The sequence below is a fragment of the Pocillopora damicornis genome, chromosome 12 (assembly GCF_964200805.1).
Source record: "Pocillopora damicornis chromosome 12, jaPocDami1.2, whole genome shotgun sequence".
Lineage (NCBI taxonomy): Eukaryota > Metazoa > Cnidaria > Anthozoa > Scleractinia > Pocilloporidae > Pocillopora > Pocillopora damicornis.
Genome location: NC_142681.1, coordinates 3,102,704 through 3,124,617, shown reverse-complemented (window position 1 = coordinate 3,124,617; position 21,914 = coordinate 3,102,704). Strand labels below are relative to the sequence as shown.

General features: G+C 35.7%; 3 protein-coding genes across 4 annotated transcripts; 1 reads left to right on the top strand and 2 right to left on the bottom strand.

Annotated features, from left to right (window-relative positions):
• Window positions 1-13: 13 nt before the first annotated feature.
• On the top strand, window positions 14-2,965 carry LOC113685722 (eukaryotic translation elongation factor 1 epsilon-1). The gene is made up of 4 exons (XM_027203262.2): window positions 14-173; window positions 977-1,177; window positions 2,213-2,368; window positions 2,779-2,965. The coding sequence occupies exons 1-4, from the start codon at window positions 57-59 to the stop codon at window positions 2,848-2,850; spliced, it is 546 nt and encodes a 181-aa protein (XP_027059063.2). The 5' UTR covers window positions 14-56; the 3' UTR covers window positions 2,851-2,965.
• On the bottom strand, window positions 2,676-12,400 carry LOC113685962 (leukocyte surface antigen CD53). Of its 2 annotated transcripts, none has more exons than XM_027203560.2 (9): window positions 12,204-12,400; window positions 8,856-8,936; window positions 8,164-8,212; window positions 7,555-7,607; window positions 7,215-7,289; window positions 6,473-6,541; window positions 5,479-5,577; window positions 4,854-4,937; window positions 2,676-4,449 (listed from the first exon to the last, which is right to left on the bottom strand). In XM_027203560.2, the coding sequence occupies exons 1-9, from the start codon at window positions 12,252-12,254 to the stop codon at window positions 4,072-4,074; spliced, it is 939 nt and encodes a 312-aa protein (XP_027059361.2). In that variant the 5' UTR covers window positions 12,255-12,400; the 3' UTR covers window positions 2,676-4,071. The 2 variants fall into 2 exon arrangements, with proteins under 2 accessions (XP_027059361.2, XP_089046171.1); XM_089190045.1 differs by lacking the exon at window positions 12,204-12,400 and adding an exon at window positions 11,280-11,620.
• Window positions 12,401-13,279: 879 nt separating this feature from the next.
• LOC113685185 (histone acetyltransferase KAT8) lies at window positions 13,280-21,477 on the bottom strand. Its single transcript, XM_027202671.2, has 10 exons — window positions 21,249-21,477; window positions 21,089-21,160; window positions 20,298-20,467; window positions 19,244-19,297; window positions 17,546-17,710; window positions 16,797-16,886; window positions 16,094-16,234; window positions 15,385-15,478; window positions 15,130-15,280; window positions 13,280-14,348 (listed from the first exon to the last, which is right to left on the bottom strand). The coding sequence occupies exons 1-10, from the start codon at window positions 21,472-21,474 to the stop codon at window positions 14,132-14,134; spliced, it is 1,380 nt and encodes a 459-aa protein (XP_027058472.2). The 5' UTR covers window positions 21,475-21,477; the 3' UTR covers window positions 13,280-14,131.
• Window positions 21,478-21,914: the final 437 nt, after the last annotated feature.

Here is a 21,914-nt window from a genome sequence, read left to right as displayed (position 1 = left end):
CGTAGTACTGGGTGCGAACCAATCTACCAGCGGTTCTTTCCTTGATAATTTTCAACATGGCTGCAGTGCTGGCGGTGAATGGTTGTGCAGAAGTAGAAAATTTGCTACAATTTTGCAATATTTCGAAAGAAAGGATTCGTGTGGAAGAGCAAAAAGAGTTCACCTCACCTAAGGTAGGGAATTATTGAGTTATTGTCTAAGGAAAAATTAATTTTGTTAGGTAGGCAGTATTTTCTTTATTAATATTAAAATTTCATGGCGCGTGATTGAAACTCGGGGCGATTTAGCCAGTTGTGGAGTTATTGTTTCTCATCCACTGTGCTTTGTGTTACTTCTTTGACTTACAAATATAATAACGAGTAACAAAGATTACAAAACAAGAGGAGGGGGAGGGAGGGGGTGTGCTGCGACTGAATTGGGCTTGGATTTGAATTAGCTATACCAGCAGTTATATATATTTTTTGAAAATCTGGTATATCCAATAGATCTGTCCCATGCGGATGATGAAGGTCAATTCCTCTCAATATAACGAGTGGTAATGGTCTTTCCGTTGTTACAGTCCAATTCAGTCTGTAGTCATATGGGTTATTAACAATATCAGATTAACACAAGGCAGGAGTCTGATTTGATAATTAAAAGTATGATTAGAGACAAAATTGTACAACAAAAAGTTCTTTTACCAATTAATCAAAACTATGAAAAAATCTGAGAGATAAACTAGCCATCGGTTACAGTGTAAACATTTTCATGAAAACAACAGGTAACTGGGCAAAATGTTAAAAACACTGTCCAATTACAAGCATGATTTGCACACTGTCTCTTTAATCACATTCAATAATTTTGTTACAGTTTGAGTAATTGTCTTATCTCTAATTTGAACATGATTCTTTTCAGATAGCCATATATCCATATTCATTTTGCACTATTTTTTTAAAATTTCCATTGTTAATTACTTCACTTTGGTGTGATTTTCTAGGAGCCAACTTTGACCTTTAGTTCAGGCGAAACAGTAACTGGTGTGCGAACAGTAGGGGCATATCTCTCCAGAATATCAACTCGAAAACTTCTTGGAGGGTCAGCTCTGGAGAGAGCTCTAGTAGATCAGTGGATGGAATACTGTCAGTCACATTTGGAATCTTCTCTGCAGGATGGAACTCTTACCAAAGGGGCATTAAGAGTAAGAGTCTTTCTTTCTAAGTGACACACACTGTTGTTTTCAAGTTGGATTTTTAACCCTTTAACTCCCAGATATGAAAATATATCCATACTTTATGGAGTGAAAAGGTAATAAGATTGATCAAACTAATCAGGTAGAAGTTTTTATCTTGATCTAACATCATATTCCTGTAACTAATCTATATGGAAATGTGTAGCAGCCAGAGGGGAGAATTAACAATCAGATCTTGGGAGTTACAAGCTTAAAGTTTCCTCAATAGTTGACAAATTTCAAGGGTTCTCAAAAAGATCGGAAGGGGGCAAATGAAGAAAAAATTCAAAGTGTAATGTGAGTAGAACTTAAATTAAGCTGTTAGAAATCACAAAGCAGTTATAGATCAATGGCAAGGTGCCCTCACAAACTGAGAACCCAGCGCTTCTGTTAAGTAGTGATCTTTCAATCAAGAATTATTAACCTGTTTGATATTTTTCATTTTTCTCATCACTCATCATCTTAATATTGTAAGGCAAAATTTTGTCTTTGTCACTCATTGAGTAAAAGGATTGAACAAAACCTGAAGGCCAATGAGGGCAAAAGAGAATTTGTTAGGAGTCAGTAAGAATTGGATAATACCAGTCCTTCAAATTTTTACCTTAAATTAACCAGTTACTTATTTATCTTCTTTCAAAACTTTCCATTTTTCCCTTCACTTTTCCAATTAATTTATTTCATTTATTATTTTTGTCTTTCGATTGGTAGCATAAAGCCGCTTTTGATTGTGTTGTGACTGTTAACTCTTTAACTCTCAAGATCTCATTAGTAATTTTCCTTACTGTCTGCCAAATGATTCTCACTATGTTAGTTTGGAGAATTTGGTATTGGATCAATTAGCAATCCCAATTTTATTTTTTAAATTCATTACTTGTCTGTGTGATATTGCATAGATATTAAATAGAAAGGAGAAATTCTGTCTTGGTCACTCACGAGGGTTAAAGAGTTAAGGATATAGTAATCAAGATCCAACTGCTTAAATCTTAGTTGACCATTTTTCCACAGTATTTGGATAAATCTCTGTCTAGAACAGTATATCTGGTGGGCTGTCAGTTAACACTAGCTGATATCATGTTGTATTATGCACTTCATCCTCTAATGCTGGAGCTTAGCATCCAAGAAAAGGAACAATTTATTAACCTTTCAAGATGGTTTCATCAGGTAAATATTGCTTGTAGTTCACTGAATTATCTTACTCCTTGGTCAAGTTCTTACTATTTTTTCTTTCTTTCAAACGTAATTTTCTATGCCCAATATAAATGAAATAAAGAATTCAAAACTGAGTACGATTTAACCTCAACACATGCAACACACTGATCCCCCCTCCCATTTTCAGGGTATTCATGGCTTGTCTGTCCAGCGTTAATCAAGTGTTACAAACACATGCGTCTGTATCTCCCTTCCATTAATATTAATGCAAAATTAAACACCTACTTGATCATGACATGAATTTGTCAGTAAACAGAGGTAAAATTTTTCTTTGTCTTGTTCTGGTGTTATTAAGTCTTATCAATTAGTTACATCAGTCCTTCACTTTATCATCATATATCTTTTTTTCATGATTAACACAGGTGCAGTATTACCCTGGAGTCCGACAATATTTGCCTGAAGTATCATTTCTACGCAACATGCTCTACAGTTGACATTGTGGTACATCATTTGATTATATGAACTAATATGTATTTTACTGCTAAGATGTATGCCCTAATTCCCAAATGTGTTGCCAATTATGACTAAATAAATTTATTACTTATTCTGTCTTTGAATGCAATGCTATTTTGTTTATTACAGTAGAACTGTAGAATGAGAAAAAAAAATGAGTCAAACCCATCAACATTATTTTTTTTGTTTACTTTTATTGGCATAGTTCTTTGTGTAGTGTTTTTTTTTTGTCATAAGTTATAAAGAACAAGTTTTGATACTACCACTCTTGCAGGCTGAATAAAATATGTATTTACTTCCAGACTGGCAAAACAATCTCAAAATTGCAGATGCAGTGTTAAATGCAGACAGTGATAAATTATTTGTTTTCTATGTTAACTTGATGAATATATTGTTCTATTTGCTACTTTTTTTTAATAACTTCTGTTAGAGCTAAAATGCCATGCCCATTCCTATCTCTACAAAATTGTACGTTAAAAATAATATGCTACCTAATTAGCTCAATAATATTCGTTTTTTTTTTAATTCCCCCCCTCTGGAATCCTCTTTAATTTGAGTCTCTTTATAAGAGTACAAACATTTTTTAAGGATATATATGTTGTACATAAAATAATCCTTGTACATCACTTGTATGCTTTTAACACCACAATATACAAAATATTTCTCAAAACTACCTGGGCAGAAGTAGGTGCCTTTTAGATACTTGCTGTACACACTTGCAATAAATAATTAAGCCTTTTCCTTAAAAAATAAAATAAACTGGAATTCTTTTGTTGGTCCTTATCCTGCAGGTCTTTCTTCCTTCTGCAATTCCCTTTTTTTTTTTTACCCGAAAAAAGGGGGAGCTCTGTCAAGAGCTTCTTTAATTAGTTAAGGATCATTTCCTTGAGTCCCATGGCTCCAATTTTTGATTCAGGAGTGATATTGTGAGGATAAATTAGATGCTAGACACTTAGAGGGGTAAAAAGATTAAAGACATTGGCATCACACAGAATATAAACTTGTGCACTATATGCACTAAGAAACTCACAATGCTCATTCAAGCACTTAAATATGTAATTTCCCTTTACACTTGTTCATTAAATCCTTTCTGACAGACTATTTACAGTTATACCTTAAATACTCTCAGGCCCCACATGGGGAGTTACTTGTATACCAAAACTAAAACCTTTTGTTCCATGAAAAAAAACAATTTTGTCAAACTATAACTTCAGGTCAAGTAAGCTAAAAACAGGGTTATATTTTGGATTGATTTTTGCCCATTCCTTTCTTTTGATATTGCTTCTAATGGGTCCATCTTCAGAATCTTCAGACAAAGGAGTAGCACTGTCATTTTGTGTTACTTCCTCAGGCTCAGCTTTAGCTGGCTGTGGTGTGGGGCCAGAGTTCCCCTGGCCAGGGTTCAAATAACCAGGGTTCAAATAACCAGGGCTCCAATAGTCAGGGTACACATTTTGCACTTGTATTGGCGCTACAGCTATTGGCTGGACATTGATCGGCACTACTCTTGTTCGCCTTACTGTTCTGTCACCAGACTCAATTGCTGCAATCAGCCGACAGGTTCCTCCCAATATCAACATCTTAAAAAGATTTCAATGGATATAAAACAGTTAACCCTTTTACGCTGTAAAATCAGTATACATCTTCTCCATACTGTTGTCTATACATTTCCTAAGGTGGTGATAAGGAGAAATTGTTTAACAATCAAGAGCCTCTTTGGTTACTGATCTTTTCTGTTATTCTCATGATCTCAATGAATGATGCAGCAGTATTATTGTAAGAAGAAATGAGGTGAATGTTCAACTTTTCAGGTTTAAAAGGTTATCTACTCTAAATATTTAAAAATCTGATGTTTTCTGCACTTATCAACCTACAGAAAATTTCAACATTCCTCTTGCAAAACAAATAACTTGGCTTGTTTTCTAAACTTTGTGGCTTTCTTTATTTTATACTTTAATATTTTGGAAATATTTCGCTTAAGTACCTGCAGAACAGCAACAATAACTGAACATGTTGCTAAGATAACATGGTTCCTCTTAATCCAATCCATGAGATATGTGTAGCAGTCCTGGAGAGATTGCACAAAAATGAATAGGTTTTTTGCCATATTTTCTGATAATTATTACCTTACAAAAGCAGTTGGGGATTAAAAAAACTGAATCCTAACATTAATCATTTATCTTTTTGAAATCAAAGAATGAAGTTCGACCTCTCAATGTTGTTAAGGCAGCATAATACAATACATATATTCCAACTATTAGAAACACAAAGAAGGAAGGTTTTAGTGTAGCACAGCCATGACCACAAGTGCCAAAGGCCTTAGCATTTGGGTAGGAGAGGATCTGAATTAATCCCCATCCAAAATCTTAGAACCAAGGCCTCCATCTAAGATGCCATTTCCTATATTTTGAGATCACAAATATGAATCCCTGAAATTGAAGTAAAGGTAATAAAAGTCCAAGATACCCCCTGGAAAATGATAAAGAATGGTTCTGAAAAGACCAGTGAAGCAGCGAGAACATTTATCTAAGCTTTCTTTTTTAGGAGAAGCTATAATGGGAGGGTTGGATAACTGACATTAAGAAGAAGCAACAGAATGTTCAGTTTACCTTCAATCTTTTGTTTCCTGGATTATCATCAGCAAAACAGGATTTGTCGGAACTTGACTTATGGTTGAGGTTTATTGGTGATAGACCGCAGCATTCAAACTTGAATTTGAAAAAGTAAATAAAATGAGTAAATAAAAAGAATATAACTAGTTTATTAACCCTCTAAACACCACAACAGACAGAGGCTTGTTTTGGGACCAGACAGTTAAGTAAATGTGTATATCCTACATAGATAACTCACTAGACCATTACATAAAAGATCTTTGACGAATACAATAAACCAACAGTCCAGTAATCAAGAATAAATTACAAAAATGAATGAGATTAAGATACAATCAAAACTGTGAATGATGTGGGTGGGAGGGAAACTAAAACTTTCTTATTGCTAGAAATAAACTTGTTGCTTGCTTGTTTGCTCACTAGATTACTAATAAGACGTGCACAGATATCTAAGCAGTAATATACTAATTAGTATGGTGAATAGCCATTGGCTTTACCCAAGTCTTATGACTTGTATGCTGAACAAATTGCTCAATCTTAAGGAAAGGGAAAATACTAATATGCACCCTGCCTATACCCAGTCCAGGCCTCTCAGCTATCAATGTCTAGATTCATATTAATAGAGGTTGATATTCACTTACACCCTAACATCAGTATGCATATTCTCTATACTGTGCACAACACATTTCTTGCTGTACTGACAAGGAGTGTTTGTTTAATAGTGAAGAGCTTCTTAGTTGGTGATCATTTCCTTTTAATTATTCTTTGCATCCTTAATTTTTGCTTCAGGGCTGATATTGTAAAGAGAAATTAGATGCTAGTTACTCTTGGTAGTCAAAGGGTTTAGCTTTATGTGCTCAAAGAATACATAATAGCTTCATGTTTAGTTACTTGGAATGAGTGCTATGTTAGACTTAAATAATTTATTACCAGTCGATGGTGTCTTTATTTTAGATTTGATTCTGAATAATGGTAAATTGAACAGCATATTCACCTTTTCTTGAATGAGGATTCTAACTTCATCAGTAGTTTCGTCCCAGTTTGTGGCAATATGATCTTTTATCTAAAATATATCATAAATAAAACAAAATTCAAATTGTTATCTTTTACACCCTAATATCAGTAAGCATATTCTCCGTAATGTTCCCTGAAGTACTGACAGGGAGACTTAAGCTAACAGGCAAAAGCCTGTTTGCTTTATTTTCGTTTCATCAATTCTCTTTACCTTAATGTTTGACTCAGCAATGATACTGAAAGGGGAAATTGGATGCTAATCACTTTTAGGGGTCAAAGGGTTATCAATGCTAGATTATCTTCCCCTATCAGTAAAAACTGTGTGATTAAAATCTGTAAATTGATGTCCACTATTTGCATGGGTCCTTGATCTCTGTTTATTGATCACCGAATAATGACTCCATAATGTAGATGGGTGAATGCAATTTTGAGTCATTGTGGTGTAACTTAACCCTTTACACCCTAACATCAGTATGTATATTCTCCATACTGTTCTCCATACATTTCCAAAGAGGCTGACAAGGAGAATTTGTGTCAAAACCAAGACCTCCTTTAGTTGGTGATCATCTCAACTATTCTCATGACTTTCATGTTTGATTCAGGGGGGATATTGTAAGGAGAAATAAGATGTTAGTCACTCTAAGGGGCTAAAGGGTTAATAGAACTTTTGACATTTTAAATTTAGAATTATCATAACATTTACGGTATTAAATTTCACGTACCTGGTCTTTTTCTACGTAGAGATAAATAGCTACACCAAGTTCAGCCAAGAGTAAAATTAACATAAATGCAAAGTACTAAAAAATAAGGGAAAAGAAATGAAATGTAAGGAAATAACTTTAGCTCAGCAGTTGTTGTGTTTTGTTGGACAGCAAATTGCATGTTGGGAAGTGCTAAGATTATACTCCTTTGTTGAATTCAACCTAGTATGTAATTTTACAACAATACCATGTCAGGCTGGAAATTATTTTTTGGGAGATGTAATTGATAGCATGTTGAGTATTTATGAGGGGAACTTGAGTGTTTTAACTCTTGGGTATATATATTGAATTTGATATTTACCGCTCTTAGTAGGTTGTCTTTCATTAGGATAATTCCACATGATCCGATAAATCCTGGTATCAACAAAAGAGAGTACATGCTGATAATATGAAATTAAAAATTGGGTTTTACTCTACCAAACTAAATGAAGACACCTTCACACAGATGAGCACCGGAAATGAAAATGGGGTCATTTGCTGGGCAATCTTTAAGTTAATTCAGTTCTTCAGAGTGTGCTGAATTTCTTAATAAATAACTTCAGTAAATCCCACCTTTCCTTTGGTAGGTAAAAAGGACATTTGTAATCAGGGAAATTTATGTCATAGGATGGTTGGGGACAATGGTTTGATGGGGAAGAGTTCATTTCCCATCTCTTTTAGGGAGAGAGGGGAAGAGCATGTTACATTTCTTTTGGTCAATGCACCGAGGATAGAACACTTGTAGGCGTTTAGGTCACGGTCACACCAAGAATTTAACAGCAGTCTACCTTCAATTGAAGAAAAACTTGAATGAGGTTTGGCTTCATTTTGAGGTTTAATAAATAGTTTTGTCCAACAGCCTTGCACAGATAAATTTGCAAGATCTCCCCCTAAAGGCTTTAATTTGCATGCAGTAAGAAGGAGTACATACCAGTGATAAATACAAACGATGACAGCACAATATAGCCGATAGTTACGTTCTGTTAAGAGGGAAAAAAAAGCATCAGCGTTAGGATTTTAAAATAACCATATATTTTGGTTATTTCTTTTCTTATTTTTTAAATCTGCGTTATGAGGAGAAATCCTCTTTTTCTCAGTATTGTTAACCAATGTGTTCTCGAATTCTATGTATTGATTAATGTATTCAAGGAAGACAACATATCCAGCCCTCCCATACCGGAAATTGTACCATTGAGGACTGAACCCTCAAAATGATGTAAAAATCTTTTGTACAGCCCCCCTTAGGTTAAACACACCAGTAAGGGAGGGTTATACCTCAAGTCCATTGAAAAGGGGATCACTGGCCAAATCATTCATCACAGAGGGTCTCTATGTCAAAAATGTGATAAATGTCATGTAAATTCTTTTTTGTTCATCTTTTAAGCTTCATTTGAGTCTACGAGGACTTATGTTAACTCATTTCCCCTTCCCCATTAATTGCACGTTTCCCGATCAGGCTCACAGGGGTTCTGATCACTATCAGAGTCCGAGGCACCAGAATCTGTAACGCCTGAAACATCCCTCTCCTGGGCTTCACCTACTTAGTAATGTGAAGAAGTGCACCTTTACTTGCATTTTCTTTATCTCATTTAGCTGGCAAAGGAAAACAAACGAAAAACGCACCTGATTTCCAGCCAGGTGTTTATACTCCGTGTCTTGTGTTGTTACCCATATCCCAAGGCCAAGCATCACAGAGCCTCCAAGCTGTAGAGAGAGTAAGACTTCAATTGAATGGCTTCTCTTGATTATTGTCATGAAAATGCGTATAGGGAGCCGGCCACAAAGGTGTCGCAAAATAGTGCGCCTAAAAAAGGTGTGGGGTTTGGTGATGGATAATGGCTGTGCCCTCATCGGGGTGTATTCCACTCTTGACACCATGTTGAACCAAAACTGAATTTAACCCTTTACACCCCAGCATCAGAATTCGTATTCTCTAAACTATTATCTACAAATTTCCTTCGGTACTGACAAGGAGAATCGGTTTAATAATCAAAGCTTCAAAGGATGGCGATCAGTTCCTTTATTCTCGTAATCTCAGATGCTGGTACGTCACTCATAGGGTTTAAGGGTTCACGGGAACAACCTAGAGGCGTTTCATGGTAGCCCAAAGAATATATTTTTGTATCCACCGACTTTTTCCAAATTAAAATGTGAAATATTTCGTCATTGGTCAGAGGTTCACATAACAACTATACGAAACATAGGCATAGGTAAGCGACGTAACGATTTGTGTTGCTAAGAACTCTCGGTCTGAAGGCCTGTTTTTGATAATCATTTTTTGTCGGGTATCCGCTCATTGACTTTACATCACGATCGTCTACAACCACAACAGAACTTCAATGCCACATTGTTTACACTGATAGTATAAGTGTAAGGTTTCGTATGAAGAAAACAGTTGTATAAGGAACTGAACAGAGAAAAACTCAAAAACTCATTAAATTGTTTCTTTTTTTATGTATCACAGTGTCAAAGTTTTTAATTGCTCTTCTTTTCAAAAGCTACACCAAAGACCAAGAGATAAACGACAAAAGCGAGGCGACCATTTTTTTTCGTTTTTTTTGTAAATGTCATCTTTTTCATTTCCGAAGACACCAGTTATTTGTAGATCCAGCGTGAGGCACGTGCGCTACAACTATCTTTCAATTACTCCAAGATGACATTTCTTTTAGTGAAATCCAAAGCGTTATAACCCCCTTAATTACTCCAGCTTAAAGCATGTGAATTCCAAATGAAAAAGGAAACCTCTGCTGTGGACTTAATTAAACTAACGACAATCTGTCGTCTTTAAACCTTTGCACAAAAAGGACCCCGAAAACAGTTGACTATACATGTCACTCTGATTGTTTTCCTATGTAAATAGCTGATGACTACTCCAATTCTAAATATGAAGTTTTAGACGGCTTTAGCAATTTATTAATCTCGTACACTTTTGTTTTTAATGCACGAGAGGAAATGACGGAGCTACGATTGCGATTCAAAAAGATTTTTCATTGTATACCTTATAAACCAGGTTTAGCAATAGTTTGGTGATGGAAATTAAAAAAGAGATTCAAAATGGATTGATTTTTAAAACTAAATGGAATAAATTATTAAGATGACGAGGTCAAACTTCCCGAATTTGTTTTGCTAGTCTAAAGCATGTTTGGTTTTAGAAATTAAAGTGTTTTTAGGAGACTTGGCGGAGTGTTCCAAAATTCTCCGCCGACGAAAGAATATCTAAAATCATGTATTGTCTGTGAAAAGAAAATCAAAGATGATCAGATTCAATCTTGAAATCAAAATTTATTGACCCAGTTTATCAAGCAAAACTGAATCAAGTACAATGAACCGAATCTATTCCTTGCTTAAGTCAAGTTCCATGAGTGCAAGCGAAGCTGATGAACACCGTCACGTCTCTGAAAGCATATGATAAATTATATTTTGCCAGTTTCGACGAAGAAAGTAGGAAATCTTGCATAAAATTGAAAACTGTCCGGAAACCATCACGAATCTTCAGGAAAAATTATTTGACAACGCAATCAGTAGATTTTACAATCCCATCGACGCTACGGCAAAAATCAGGAATTTTCTTGCGTCGAAACCCCAAAATCCAACTGAGAATTGTTCATTTACAACACACTGGGTATATAATATCGACATTCATGTTAAGTCCGTGAATTTTCCTTGTAAGCCCACTTCAAAATGGTTTCTAATAGACGCGTGGGTTTCATCTTTCATGATCAGTTTATCACATAAAATCGCTTTCTTTAAACGAAATTCTTTCATCGACTTTGAGCATAGATAGTACTTGATACTGACAGAGTAAAGATCTCTGAAAGTCTTTTAACACTAGTGTGAGATAAGTTTAAGCGATAGAAGGGTTTTTGGAAAACGATGCGGGATTGAAATGGTGTTTAGTTATGCTTCATTGGCCAGTGAGAGTAGCTGTGCGCACTTGGCTATTCTGAACTATACAATACTGTCTGCGCGAAATTGAAGGATTACCTGTGTGAATTTTTTGTGTCACAGGTAGACACAAAAAGATTTGCTGCTTTTACAAAAACTTACCCAAACCAGGCAGTTCATAGTGAAGACACTCCAGCGGACACAGACTGAAAAATTATTCATGTGAACCATGATTTCCTAATGTCTCAAAGGTCGCACTTCTATCTCAAATCAACGAGACCTAGTCTAGAAAGGTGTCTATGTCTGATAATCCGTAAAAATAATGATATTTCTCAAAATTGTAATGCGGTAACAATGGCGATATCATTACTGAATTCCCAGTATTTCTGCCATAAAATCTCAGTTAATAGCGTGTTGTCAGACATGACAGAGGTAACGCTTGGACGATTTTTTCTTTTGTAATTCAAACCAGGTCAAGGGCAATATGTGTCACTCATGCAAAAAAGCCCCGGAAGGGATTTTGAAATACCCCATACTATTTGAATTGTGATATGTCAGCCGGAACTCTTTCAAGAGCTGAAACAAACATTCCTTGTTGCATGACAAAATGCAATTAAGTTTCTGTTTTGAGAGTACTTTTCCATGGCTTTGTTCCCCGTCTGTCTTCCTCTCAGAAAACCCTCACTGAAACATTCAAATGTTAAGCTCATAGTTCAAGTGAGAACCCTCACTGTAACGTTAAAGTATTACGCTCACTGTAGCCTTTGTAAAGGAAACGGAGTAGAGACTGAAATGAGGCTTTAAAAATTCAGTTTTATGGTTGTATTTGTTTGATCATGTCACGATCAAACAAATATGATTTTGGCAGATTGCTTTGGCAATTAAATTTGAACAGCTTAACTGGCATGTTCTGTAAATCGTACTTGCCTACTGGTACACATTAAATCAACAAGTAACTGTGAGATCAAGTAATGAAACTACGTTGGCGTTCTCTTTTAAGAGTATTACAGCGCTGTCGCGAAACGAAGAAGTTTGAAACAATTTGCATAAAGGTAGTAGTGATTTCCTTAATTTTCCAGCACTTACCAAAACAATTGTTGTAAATGTACACAAAGTATATTTCAAACACACGGCCATTTCATATTTCCAGAATCCTTTACACCTGTGCTTTTTCGCTCGCAGAAAGTGATGCTTGGATCATATGGTTACTGAAGCGGAGTGTCTCTCACGGAGTTGTGGAAATTAATTGACTCAGTCATTGCTATCTAATGAACTACGACAATGCTTACATGACGTCAAACATTCCCTAAATTTCTCTCATTCGCTGCTACTAGTAAACTCGGCCAACACTTATTCTAAATTTTAGGAACAGGGAAGACCATTGGTCAGATTTCATAAACAATCACAGTGGTGTTTGACGTTATTCTGAGCTAAATTTCGCTCTATTTTTAAAACACAATTACTTACTCCAGTGGATATAAAATGATAAAGAATGGAAATTACAAACACCAATGAATCATTTTAAAGATGCTGACAAATTTTCAATAGGCCGAGGCACGCATTAACATGCATAAGGCCTTGCTCGTGATGATGCAAATAAACTTTTAGTTCAGCTTTGTAGTTTCCTATTTAACTGTTGGTAATTTAATTGCCAGACACATAAACTTAATTGCGAGACATCTTTTAGAAACAAATGAATAAAGGGGTAAGTTTCTAGAGAAACTGTGGTGCTGCGTCGGTGGGAAAGTATAGCAGGTAATTTAGTGTTAAAAACTGAGTTGAAAACGTAAATCAGCCACCGTAAAGGGTAAAAAAGCTGACGTTTCGAGCGTCAGCCCTTCGTCAGAGCTAACGCTCGAAACGTCAGCTTTTTTACCCTTCACGGTGGCTAATTTACGTTTTCAACTCAGTTGTTAACACTAAATTATCTTTTAGAAACAGTTTCCAATGTTTAACGGGGTTTTTGGACTAAAACAAGAAAAACTCTCTTTCCTCCCAGTCCGTCGAGTGCGAGACATGAAGAGCGAAAACTGGGAGGGATTGTCATGGCGTTATAAAAGGTCTACAATCGTCGCCGACGTGCAGGGAGGACTCGTTTTCCACTTTGTTCAAAGCGTTTAGCACTTATCACCGTTAAAACTAAGAGAAAATGAAAGCAGTTCTACTTGAAAGTATTTGCCTTTAATACAGGTTTATACACGTGATAATAAAAAACACGAGTTTGCGATGGTGTGTTACTAAAGTTGACCCATTAGACGGAAAGCAAGAAAATCAAACGAGGACGACAACATCTGCACTCTTCAAGTGTTCGATCAAATGGTTAAAATTTCAAAGTCTGTATTTCATTCTTTGTGGGTAGATGGATCTTATGCACGAAATGCAGTTTCAAAATTAAAACAGCAGCTTACACGTTAGCTCTGATGGCGACCTTGACGTCCATAAAAGCTAAACGATGCCTTGTTCTTTATCACTCACAGCAGTTTCCGACACAATGCCCAGTAGTCTTGGCCAATATGTAACTGTACTTTAACAACGATTTTCACATTTTTCCAGGCCTATCATCACGTAATCTATACTAGTCCGCATGGTCGTTTACTTTTCAAATTGCTAAAGTATTTCCCGTTAATTTACCTAAGTTTTCCCTGATACGCGACAACGCACCTCAACTGCTTCAGGTTTTTTGCTATATCAGCTCTTAGACGTAATACTATAAACAAATAGATGTTTTTGTTCCACATCTCAAGTCGATAGTCATTCTCCTGCGAAGCCTTGAAGGTTGTATACCGAGTGAAACTCACAGAAGACAAAACGCAACTGAAGACCAAAATCATTCACAACTCTCGGACTATGTAACTTTCCAACTCTATTGACCACCCAAGCAAGAAAATCCCTCTAGTTATTAGAAATCTTCACACCTCAACGTGCTTCCAGCTTATCGTTACTTAGCCTTCCCATGCAGACCACAACTACCTAATTATGATCGGTTCCTATATCTTGTTGTTGGTCACACCAGTTCAATGCTTCAACTTTTTGATTTTCTTTCCTGGTGGAGCCCACCTCAGACATGACGTGTCTACTGACAGTACTGGTTTGCGGTAGTGCGCACTCTTGACATGCTCCTCGACAAGTTTGGGCGTGACACATATCACATGTTGACCTTTCCAGTATTTCACCATGTTCAACGACTGCAATGTATTGATAATGTCCTCCTGTGTAATACTTGTCATGTTACTTCGGAAAATAAAAAAAAGAGAGAATGCTAATGAATAAATGCCGCTAATAAACATTGTGATCATTCCGATGTCGCAAGCTCTTCTCAGTTTCTATTGACCCTTTAATTCCCACAACAAATTTGTAATTCTCCTTACTGTCAACCATACAATCCTCATAATGTTAGTTCAGAGAATTTAGTATTTGATCAACTAGTTATCCCCCACATTAATATTTTTCTTTATTCTCGTTACTCATCTGGTTGATTTTGTATTGATATTGTAAGGAGAACTTCTGTCGTGGTCACTCAAGGAAGTTAGAGGGTTAACCCTTAACACCTCAACATCAGTATGCATATTCTCCGTACTGTTCTCTTCACATTTCCTATTACACTAACAAGGAGAATTTGTTTGACAACTAGGAGCTTCTTAAATTGGAGATCATTTCCTATATTCTCATGACTTCAACATTTGATTCAAGGCGATACCGTAGGGAGACATTAGAAGCCAGTCACACTTAAGGATTATGGGACGCAAGTAGAAGTATTGCTACTCCTCTTAGAATGGAAGTGAGACAAGCACAGGACTCTCCCCCCCCCCCCCCCCTCACCAAGTTATGCCTGTACCCAATACTTCTAGATGCAGAGAGCCACTGGGATAATTAATTGTCTTGCCAAGGACCCAATCAAGAACTTTCATGACCTCTCTCAACAATCCTTTGCATTAGGCCCAAGTGAACTTTCCACTATAAAAAGTCCTCAATTTCCCCATGCCGAGACAATAGTTACAAACTTTACAAAAACCTAAGATCCTTAATGGAAAGTGTTCCTCTGAAGTTCCGCAGTATGTCCAGTAGAATCCAGGACCAGTAGCTTCTGTAACTTAACTTGCCAAGATCTGACAAGGGCTTTTCTGGTGATCCAACCATCTGCTCGATTTTGGACAATTCATAACCTAACAAAACCATCAGATAAAAATAATCACGTTGTAATCCACTGAGAAGTCCCTGTTTTATGGACAGAGCAGAACTTCAAGTAGCAGATGTGATTTGCACTTACTGAAGGCTATCAAGAATTTTCCATATCCTTTTCGCTGATAGGGTGGTAAAGTCAGTATACATGCTACATTGTTACCATCTGGTGATTCTTTCTCCTGGGACGAAGGAAAATAAATAATTCCTTTCAAAAGTAAGTTAGATTATTCTACTGCCTAACAAAACATAGCCCAGCTAATGTAGTACAAAATTGTAAGCTTGTTTTGATACCACTGAAAAGCACTCTAAAAGAGAAAAAAGGAGAGTGAACTGAGAGTGTCCTGTTGCAAATTTCTAGTTCAGGTTTTTGTCACTGAATTGAAAAGTGCTCTAAAGAAGAAGGGCAGAGTAAAACCCCCCCTCCCACCAAAAAAAAAACCAAAAAGGTGTTGCATTGCAAACTTTCTCCTTTCGATTCTATGTCACTACATAGAAAAACACCCTAAGGGGGAAAACGCGCTTCAAAAGGCTAGCAAACCAGCGAGATTTGATTGTTAATTCTCCCCTCTAGCTGCTAAACATTTCCATGTAAATCAGTTATAAAAATGAGAATTTAGGGTTAGATCAAGATAACAACTTCTGCCTAATAAGTTTGAGTTTTCTCATTACCTTTTTGCAGGATAATGTATGGATATTATAGGGAGAAGTTCCATGTTAATCACTCCTGGGAGTTAAAGGGTTAATCAAGAACTGAGTTGTTCACCCTGCATTACAAACTTACAGTCTATCTTTACCTTGGAGAAGTATCCAACTAGATGGGCACCTTCTCTGTCCACTTCAGTTAGCAAGTAAAACAAGAACGGTTCCACATCAAAGTACAGAGTCTTGTGATCCAGGAATAATTTTGCAAGGAGACAAATGTTCTGACAATATAACTGCAAGGATGAAAAAGATTAGTTTACCCACACATATAAGTAGCAATAGAAGTATGCTCGCAAGTAAACTTCTCAACCCTTTCACTCCCAAGATCTCATTAGTAAATCTCCTTACTGCCTGCTGTACAATTCATATGTTGTTAGTTAACAGAAGTTAGTACTGGATCAACAAATAATCCCATAATTGATATTTTTCCTAATTCTCATCACTTGTCTGCTTGATAATGTATTGATATTGTAAGGAGAAAGTCTGTCTTGGTAATTCAAGGAGATTGGGGTTAAAGTAGTGTATAAAGAAATTACAAACAGTAGGAGAGGATAAGTACACACACACACCCCCTTAATGAGTTGTTCTTGAATTCTTCTCTACCAAGCGGTATAAAAAAAGGGGCTCCATGTATAAAACATTTCCACATACTCTGTAATATTGTACTATCATCTGTTAAAAACACAACATGCATGGCAACACTAAGGTCTTAATTCATCAGTTTAATTCAACTCTGTAAAGAAAAAGTACAAAAATAACAACTCAAGTCTTAAAACAAAATACCAGAGCCAGCACCTTATTTTCCTTCCCATCTACTTCATACACTGAAATTGTTCCTTTGCGATATATTTCTTTCCCAGGAGGCTGTCGCATGCTACACCTTCCCTAATATAAGATCAGAAAATCACAGAGTGAATAAAAATTAATACAATAAAGCCATACATTTATTTACAAACCCCAGTGTTGGGTTCTTACTACTGCTCAGAAAGTCCAGAGTTTTTTTTGTATAGCTATAGCCAACATAAGCTGAGGAATATTACAAGACAAGTAAAAACTCAAGTACTTCATATAACTAATTTTATGTATCAGGAAATGAATGAAACCAGGAGACTGGTTTCTGAGCTAAAACCACTACTACTATTCCATATGATTACATTTTAACCCTTTAACTCCCAAAAGTGATAAACATGTAACTTCTCCCTAGAGTATCCATACATTATTCAGCAAACAGGTAATGAGAATACTCAAACTCATCAGGTACAAATTATTACCTTGATTAAACATCAAATTCTCGTAACTAATTAATAAGGAAATGTGTGCCATCTAGAAGGGAGAATTAACAATCAGATCTTGGGAGTTAAAGGGTTAAGACATGGTTTGACATTGGTAAAATCACCACGACTTTTAACAAAAGGATGCCAGATATTGTATCGAGGAAGACATTGACATTCAATCAACATAGTGGTTTTACCAACAGATGGCTTGTTATGATGGTACTGGCATCTCGTAATTTAGCCAGAGGTATCCCCTGTTTTAATCCTTACCAAGTGCTTTTTGTATGTTTCCTCAAACTTCATGTACTTGATGCAATATTCACAGACCCACAGTTTATTCTGCTTTCCATATTCCTCAGGGAAGGGTGAAAAGTACCAAGCATCAATCTCATATTTGCCAAACTGGATCTTATCTACATACTTTATCTTGGTGATCTTTAGAAGACATAAAAATCAAACAAACAAAACAGGAGCATTAATAAACCTCTGCTGCATCCTTGAGAGCTATTCACTTTTCAATCTTTTCAGTGCTGTGGAAAACTTTATGTGCTGATCTCTGAAAGAGCTGTCCAAGGGGTTTTGCATGGCAAAAAGGTTTTGCCTCAAACTTTGCCCATTCAACTATCTTTGGTATTAAGTATATAAAACCACATTGGTTTCTGGAAATACATTGACAAAAATTCTGAGAGCTCTCAATTATCAAAGCTGCAAAAGGCCCCTTTTTGACCTCTTGCAACATCGAAAATTACAGAAGTTGAGAAGCTCATTCCTCATAACACACTACACTCAGCAAGAAATCGTTTGTATTCCTAAATTGTGTGATATATAAGGTTTGGAAAGTATTTCAATTTTGACATGTGTTTATTCAGAGGTTCACCATAATTTATTAAAAAACACCCGTAAGAAATATTTTTTTTTATTGAAAAACACCAGACTAGGCCATTGAAAACTCCAGTTGATTTCTTCTTCTAAGATGTTCAAAAGCATAGAAATGTGAAAACATCTTGCACTTTGCTCTCTAAACTCAAATATAGAAGAGCAGAGACCACTTTTTTTTAAAAAAAGTTTCTCATTAACACGTTGAACACTAATCAATAAGATATTTGATATGCTTTGTTCACCTTTTTCATCAGGAGACAAAATCATTTGCCTGAATTTGGCAGTTTAAAATGTTTAGAAAATTAATCAGTGTGTTCTAAAAACCTCTACCTACTACCTTTCCTTTTTAAAATGGTTAAAATCGAAGATTTATGAGGCTACCAATATAAACAGTTGGAGTTTGCTCAACAGACTAATTTGCAGAATTCTTCTGTCATGCTGACAAAATCACTCAAAGTTTGAAGTCACTGAGGCGAAGGAAATTAACAAGTGCAAGATGTTTTTACATTTCTATGCTTTCAAACATTTCATTAGGAGAAATCAATCAGAGTTTCCAGTGGTCTGGTCTGAACTTGAGAAATATCACCCGAGAAAGAAAGAGTACTTTTGACCAATTTCAGAAAGCTGTCTAACGGGTGTTTTTAAATAAATTATGGTGAACCTCTGAATAAACACGTCTCAAAATTGAAATGCTTTCCACAACAGTAAGTAAAATAGTAAGATAGCTTTATTACACAATTTGAGATTACTAACAATTTCTTACTGAGTGCAGTTTGTTACAAGGAGCAAGCTTGCCAACTTTTGAAATTTTCAATATGGCCTTTGCAGCTTTGATTATTGATAGCTCAAAAAATTTTTCTAAGGTATTTCTAGCAACCAATGTGATTTTATTAACTTCTTACCAAAGATAGATAGATGGGCAAAATTTGAGGCAAAACTCTTTTCTACTGTGAAACACCTTGGACCACTCTCACAGAGATCACCACTTAAATTCTCACTGCCAGGTAAAAGTGTGTTAAGATTATTACAAAATAACTTTAAAAAAAAACCTTACTTTAGTTAAAAAAAAAAAAAAAATTACAAACTTACAGCTTCATGTTCTTTCTCCAAGGCTGCCGTTGTAGGATCCATTTCTGCATAGGTCTGTAAGGAAATAATTTAACACTTTAATCCCTGAGAGTGACTAGCATCTAATTTCTCCTTTCAATATCATCCCTGAGTCAAACATTAAGGTCACAAGAATAAAAGAAATGATAATCAACTGAAGAACCTCTTGAGTTTTAAACAAATTCTCCTTACCAGTACATCAGAAAATGTATAGAGAACAGTATGGAAAATAAGCATACTGATGTTAGAGTGTAAAGGGTTATGGCAAGATGTTTCTTATTCACATGGGGCATGTATTAACACCATCCTAACCAATGTATAACTAAAATGGGTAAAAAGGGGCAACTTGATGTAACAAATTTTTATAAAAGGTACGGTCCACCATGTTTTTTAAGACTCTGCCCTATAGCTGAGAAACTTAGGCAGTTTTGATTTTTGTATATTTCACAGACTGCCCTTAATGTGCAAAAATAATTTCTAACAGAAATAAAAAAATAACTCAAAGAAAATTGCTACATTTATTTTCTTATTAATACATCTGCTTTTCATTCATTTCCATTTACTTTCTGATTATGTTGTTTCAGGCAAGTATTTCTATCTAAGATCTGATAGAATTTAGTGCAATAGCCCTTATAAGTAGACTGTCTCATAGAGTCATACAGGTTACGAAAATTGCTGAGTTGACTTTCTAAAAACTTAGTCCCTCGTAAAATTTTCAGCCAAATTCCAAAAACAAAAATTTATTCTTACAAAAACACAACAGACTTCTAAACCAAAAAACAAAACTCCCCGTGTACTCATGCATAGACAACTTTGGGATTGTGACTTATTTGGAATCCTACAAAAGTTAATTACCTTGTGATCAGCTTTTAAGAAGAATTACAACAGGAAGAATTCCAACTTTGACGAAAGATCAATCCATGGAAATGACAAAGTTTACGATCACCAATGTTAAAAAAAATGGAATATCTAAACTACATCAAGTGCGCAGATAACCTTTAAAAATTTTAAATTATGATATTTCCTTTCAACTTACCTTCTGAACATGATTGATTTCATCATGTTTGCGTTTCTGATTTCTCGTTAGTTTCCTTTCTGGACCTTCAATGTCAATTTTCTCCTCTACAATTGGAACATGCATGTGGACGTCTTTCTGTTGAAGATCAACTCTTTCCATTGGGACCCACTCATCCAGGCGTCTGTTGACTTCAATGACAGGGACCATTTTTTTAACACTGTATGTCGATAACTTGCAACTATATTTTTGTCGAACAGTCTGATGCAATTTGCTAAAAATGTCATTCACAAGTTCACATTTACTCTTCCCTTTACTAAAACAAGACTTGAGCTTATAGAAAATGAAATTTTTGTTTTTATCTGGAAATTTTTAGAAACTTGGATAGATCAGGTTTAAGACTGATTCCATTCAAATTACAACTGCCTCCAAAGTCAACTAAAGAATACAGAAAAAGAAAATTAATTTGGTTTGATAACTGTGATCACAAAAATATGGGAAAATAAGTCCTCTGTGTAAAGTAACACGTTTAAATATATAACCTAGGTCCAAATAAAAAAAAGCAGATTTTAATGACGTCACGTTCTCAGCGACGTCACATTCTGGGAATAAAAACGTCATATTGTTAATAGTAACAGTGACATCTATCACTTTTAGGGGGGAATACAAACGCACCGCCCAGATAAAACATCACAAAGGAGAAAAAGGTCGTCGATTATCTTAACTATGTTGTGAGATTTTTTAAGGAGCCTTTCTCACAAAAATGAAAAGCTTTGCAATATATCAACAGAAAGCGAAATAAAGTAACTTACATCCATGATAATGAACGTAATACTCCGATTTTCCCTCATCTACCGGTCTTATGTGTATGATTTCAGCAGGATCTATTAATAAAAGTGAAAAAATTAACAAACAACGGACCGAAGCTACGAGAAAGAACGAAAGTGAGTCAGCAAAATTTTTCGAACGTACGCCATTGCTGATCGGATGGTCGTTGCACTAAACACTGTCGTTCCGCATCTAATACTGAAACCTCAGACGTTTTTCGAGTCTTAGAGCTTTTCTCTTCCAATTTCTTCGGTTTTGAACCAAGATCTCGCTTTTCCTCTTCAGTTTCAAGGCCATCTTTCTTGATTTCTCCGTTCACACCCGGCATGTTGTTGTCCGAGTCCATGTGCCATAAATAAGGTCCCGTCATGCTTAGTGAGCTTCTTCCCAGTTTGTGACAGGTTTGTGGCGTTACGTCGCGACTGGCGTTGCGTTACTGGTTTCTATGTAGTCCTTTAGTGATCGGGCTAACCATGAATTACCCTAAAAATTATCTAAAAATAAGAGAAAACAATATTCGGAACATCATATCACAATAAGGCTTCACGTGCCTTAACATATTTTAATCTGTGATTTATTTACCGAGCCATATGTCAAAGTGGCTTTCAATCTATGATACTTCATAATTTCATAGCCAGTTTAATTTTCTGTTTCAGAGACAATGAATTTACAACTTGTTTGTAAAAGAAATTATTTTCATCCACCCTCTCTTGGAATTTCGGAATCTGATGCTTTTAATTGATGTTTTGAGCTCGCTATATGTACAATTAAAATTACGAAAGGAAAGGGTGAAGAATTTTGAATATTAAA

Excerpts from the sequence above, each read along its gene's own strand:
- LOC113685185 (XM_027202671.2), bottom strand. The coding sequence starts at position 21,474 with ATGACGGGACCTTATTTATGGCACATGGACTCGGACAACAACATGCCG. Across the intron at positions 20,468-21,088 it reads TTACGTTCATTATCATGGAT|TCAACAGACGCCTGGATGAG; the intron begins GTAAGTTACTTT and ends CTGTCATTGAAG. Across the intron at positions 17,711-19,243 it reads TGGAGAAAGAACATGAAGCT|ATCACCAAGATAAAGTATGT; the intron begins GTAAGTTTGTAA and ends TGTCTTCTAAAG.
- LOC113685722 (XM_027203262.2), top strand. The coding sequence starts at position 57 with ATGGCTGCAGTGCTGGCGGTGAATGGTTGTGCAGAAGTAGAAAATTTG. Across the intron at positions 1,178-2,212 it reads TTACCAAAGGGGCATTAAGA|TATTTGGATAAATCTCTGTC; the intron begins GTAAGAGTCTTT and ends ATTTTTCCACAG. Across the intron at positions 2,369-2,778 it reads TTTCAAGATGGTTTCATCAG|GTGCAGTATTACCCTGGAGT; the intron begins GTAAATATTGCT and ends TGATTAACACAG.
- LOC113685962 (XM_089190045.1), bottom strand. The coding sequence starts at position 11,348 with ATGGTTCACATGAATAATTTTTCAGTCTGTGTCCGCTGGAGTGTCTTC. Across the intron at positions 6,542-7,214 it reads TCTACGTAGAAAAAGACCAG|ATAAAAGATCATATTGCCAC; the intron begins GTACGTGAAATT and ends GATATATTTTAG. Across the intron at positions 4,938-5,478 it reads CAGGAAACAAAAGATTGAAG|GACTGCTACACATATCTCAT; the intron begins GTAAACTGAACA and ends CAATCTCTCCAG.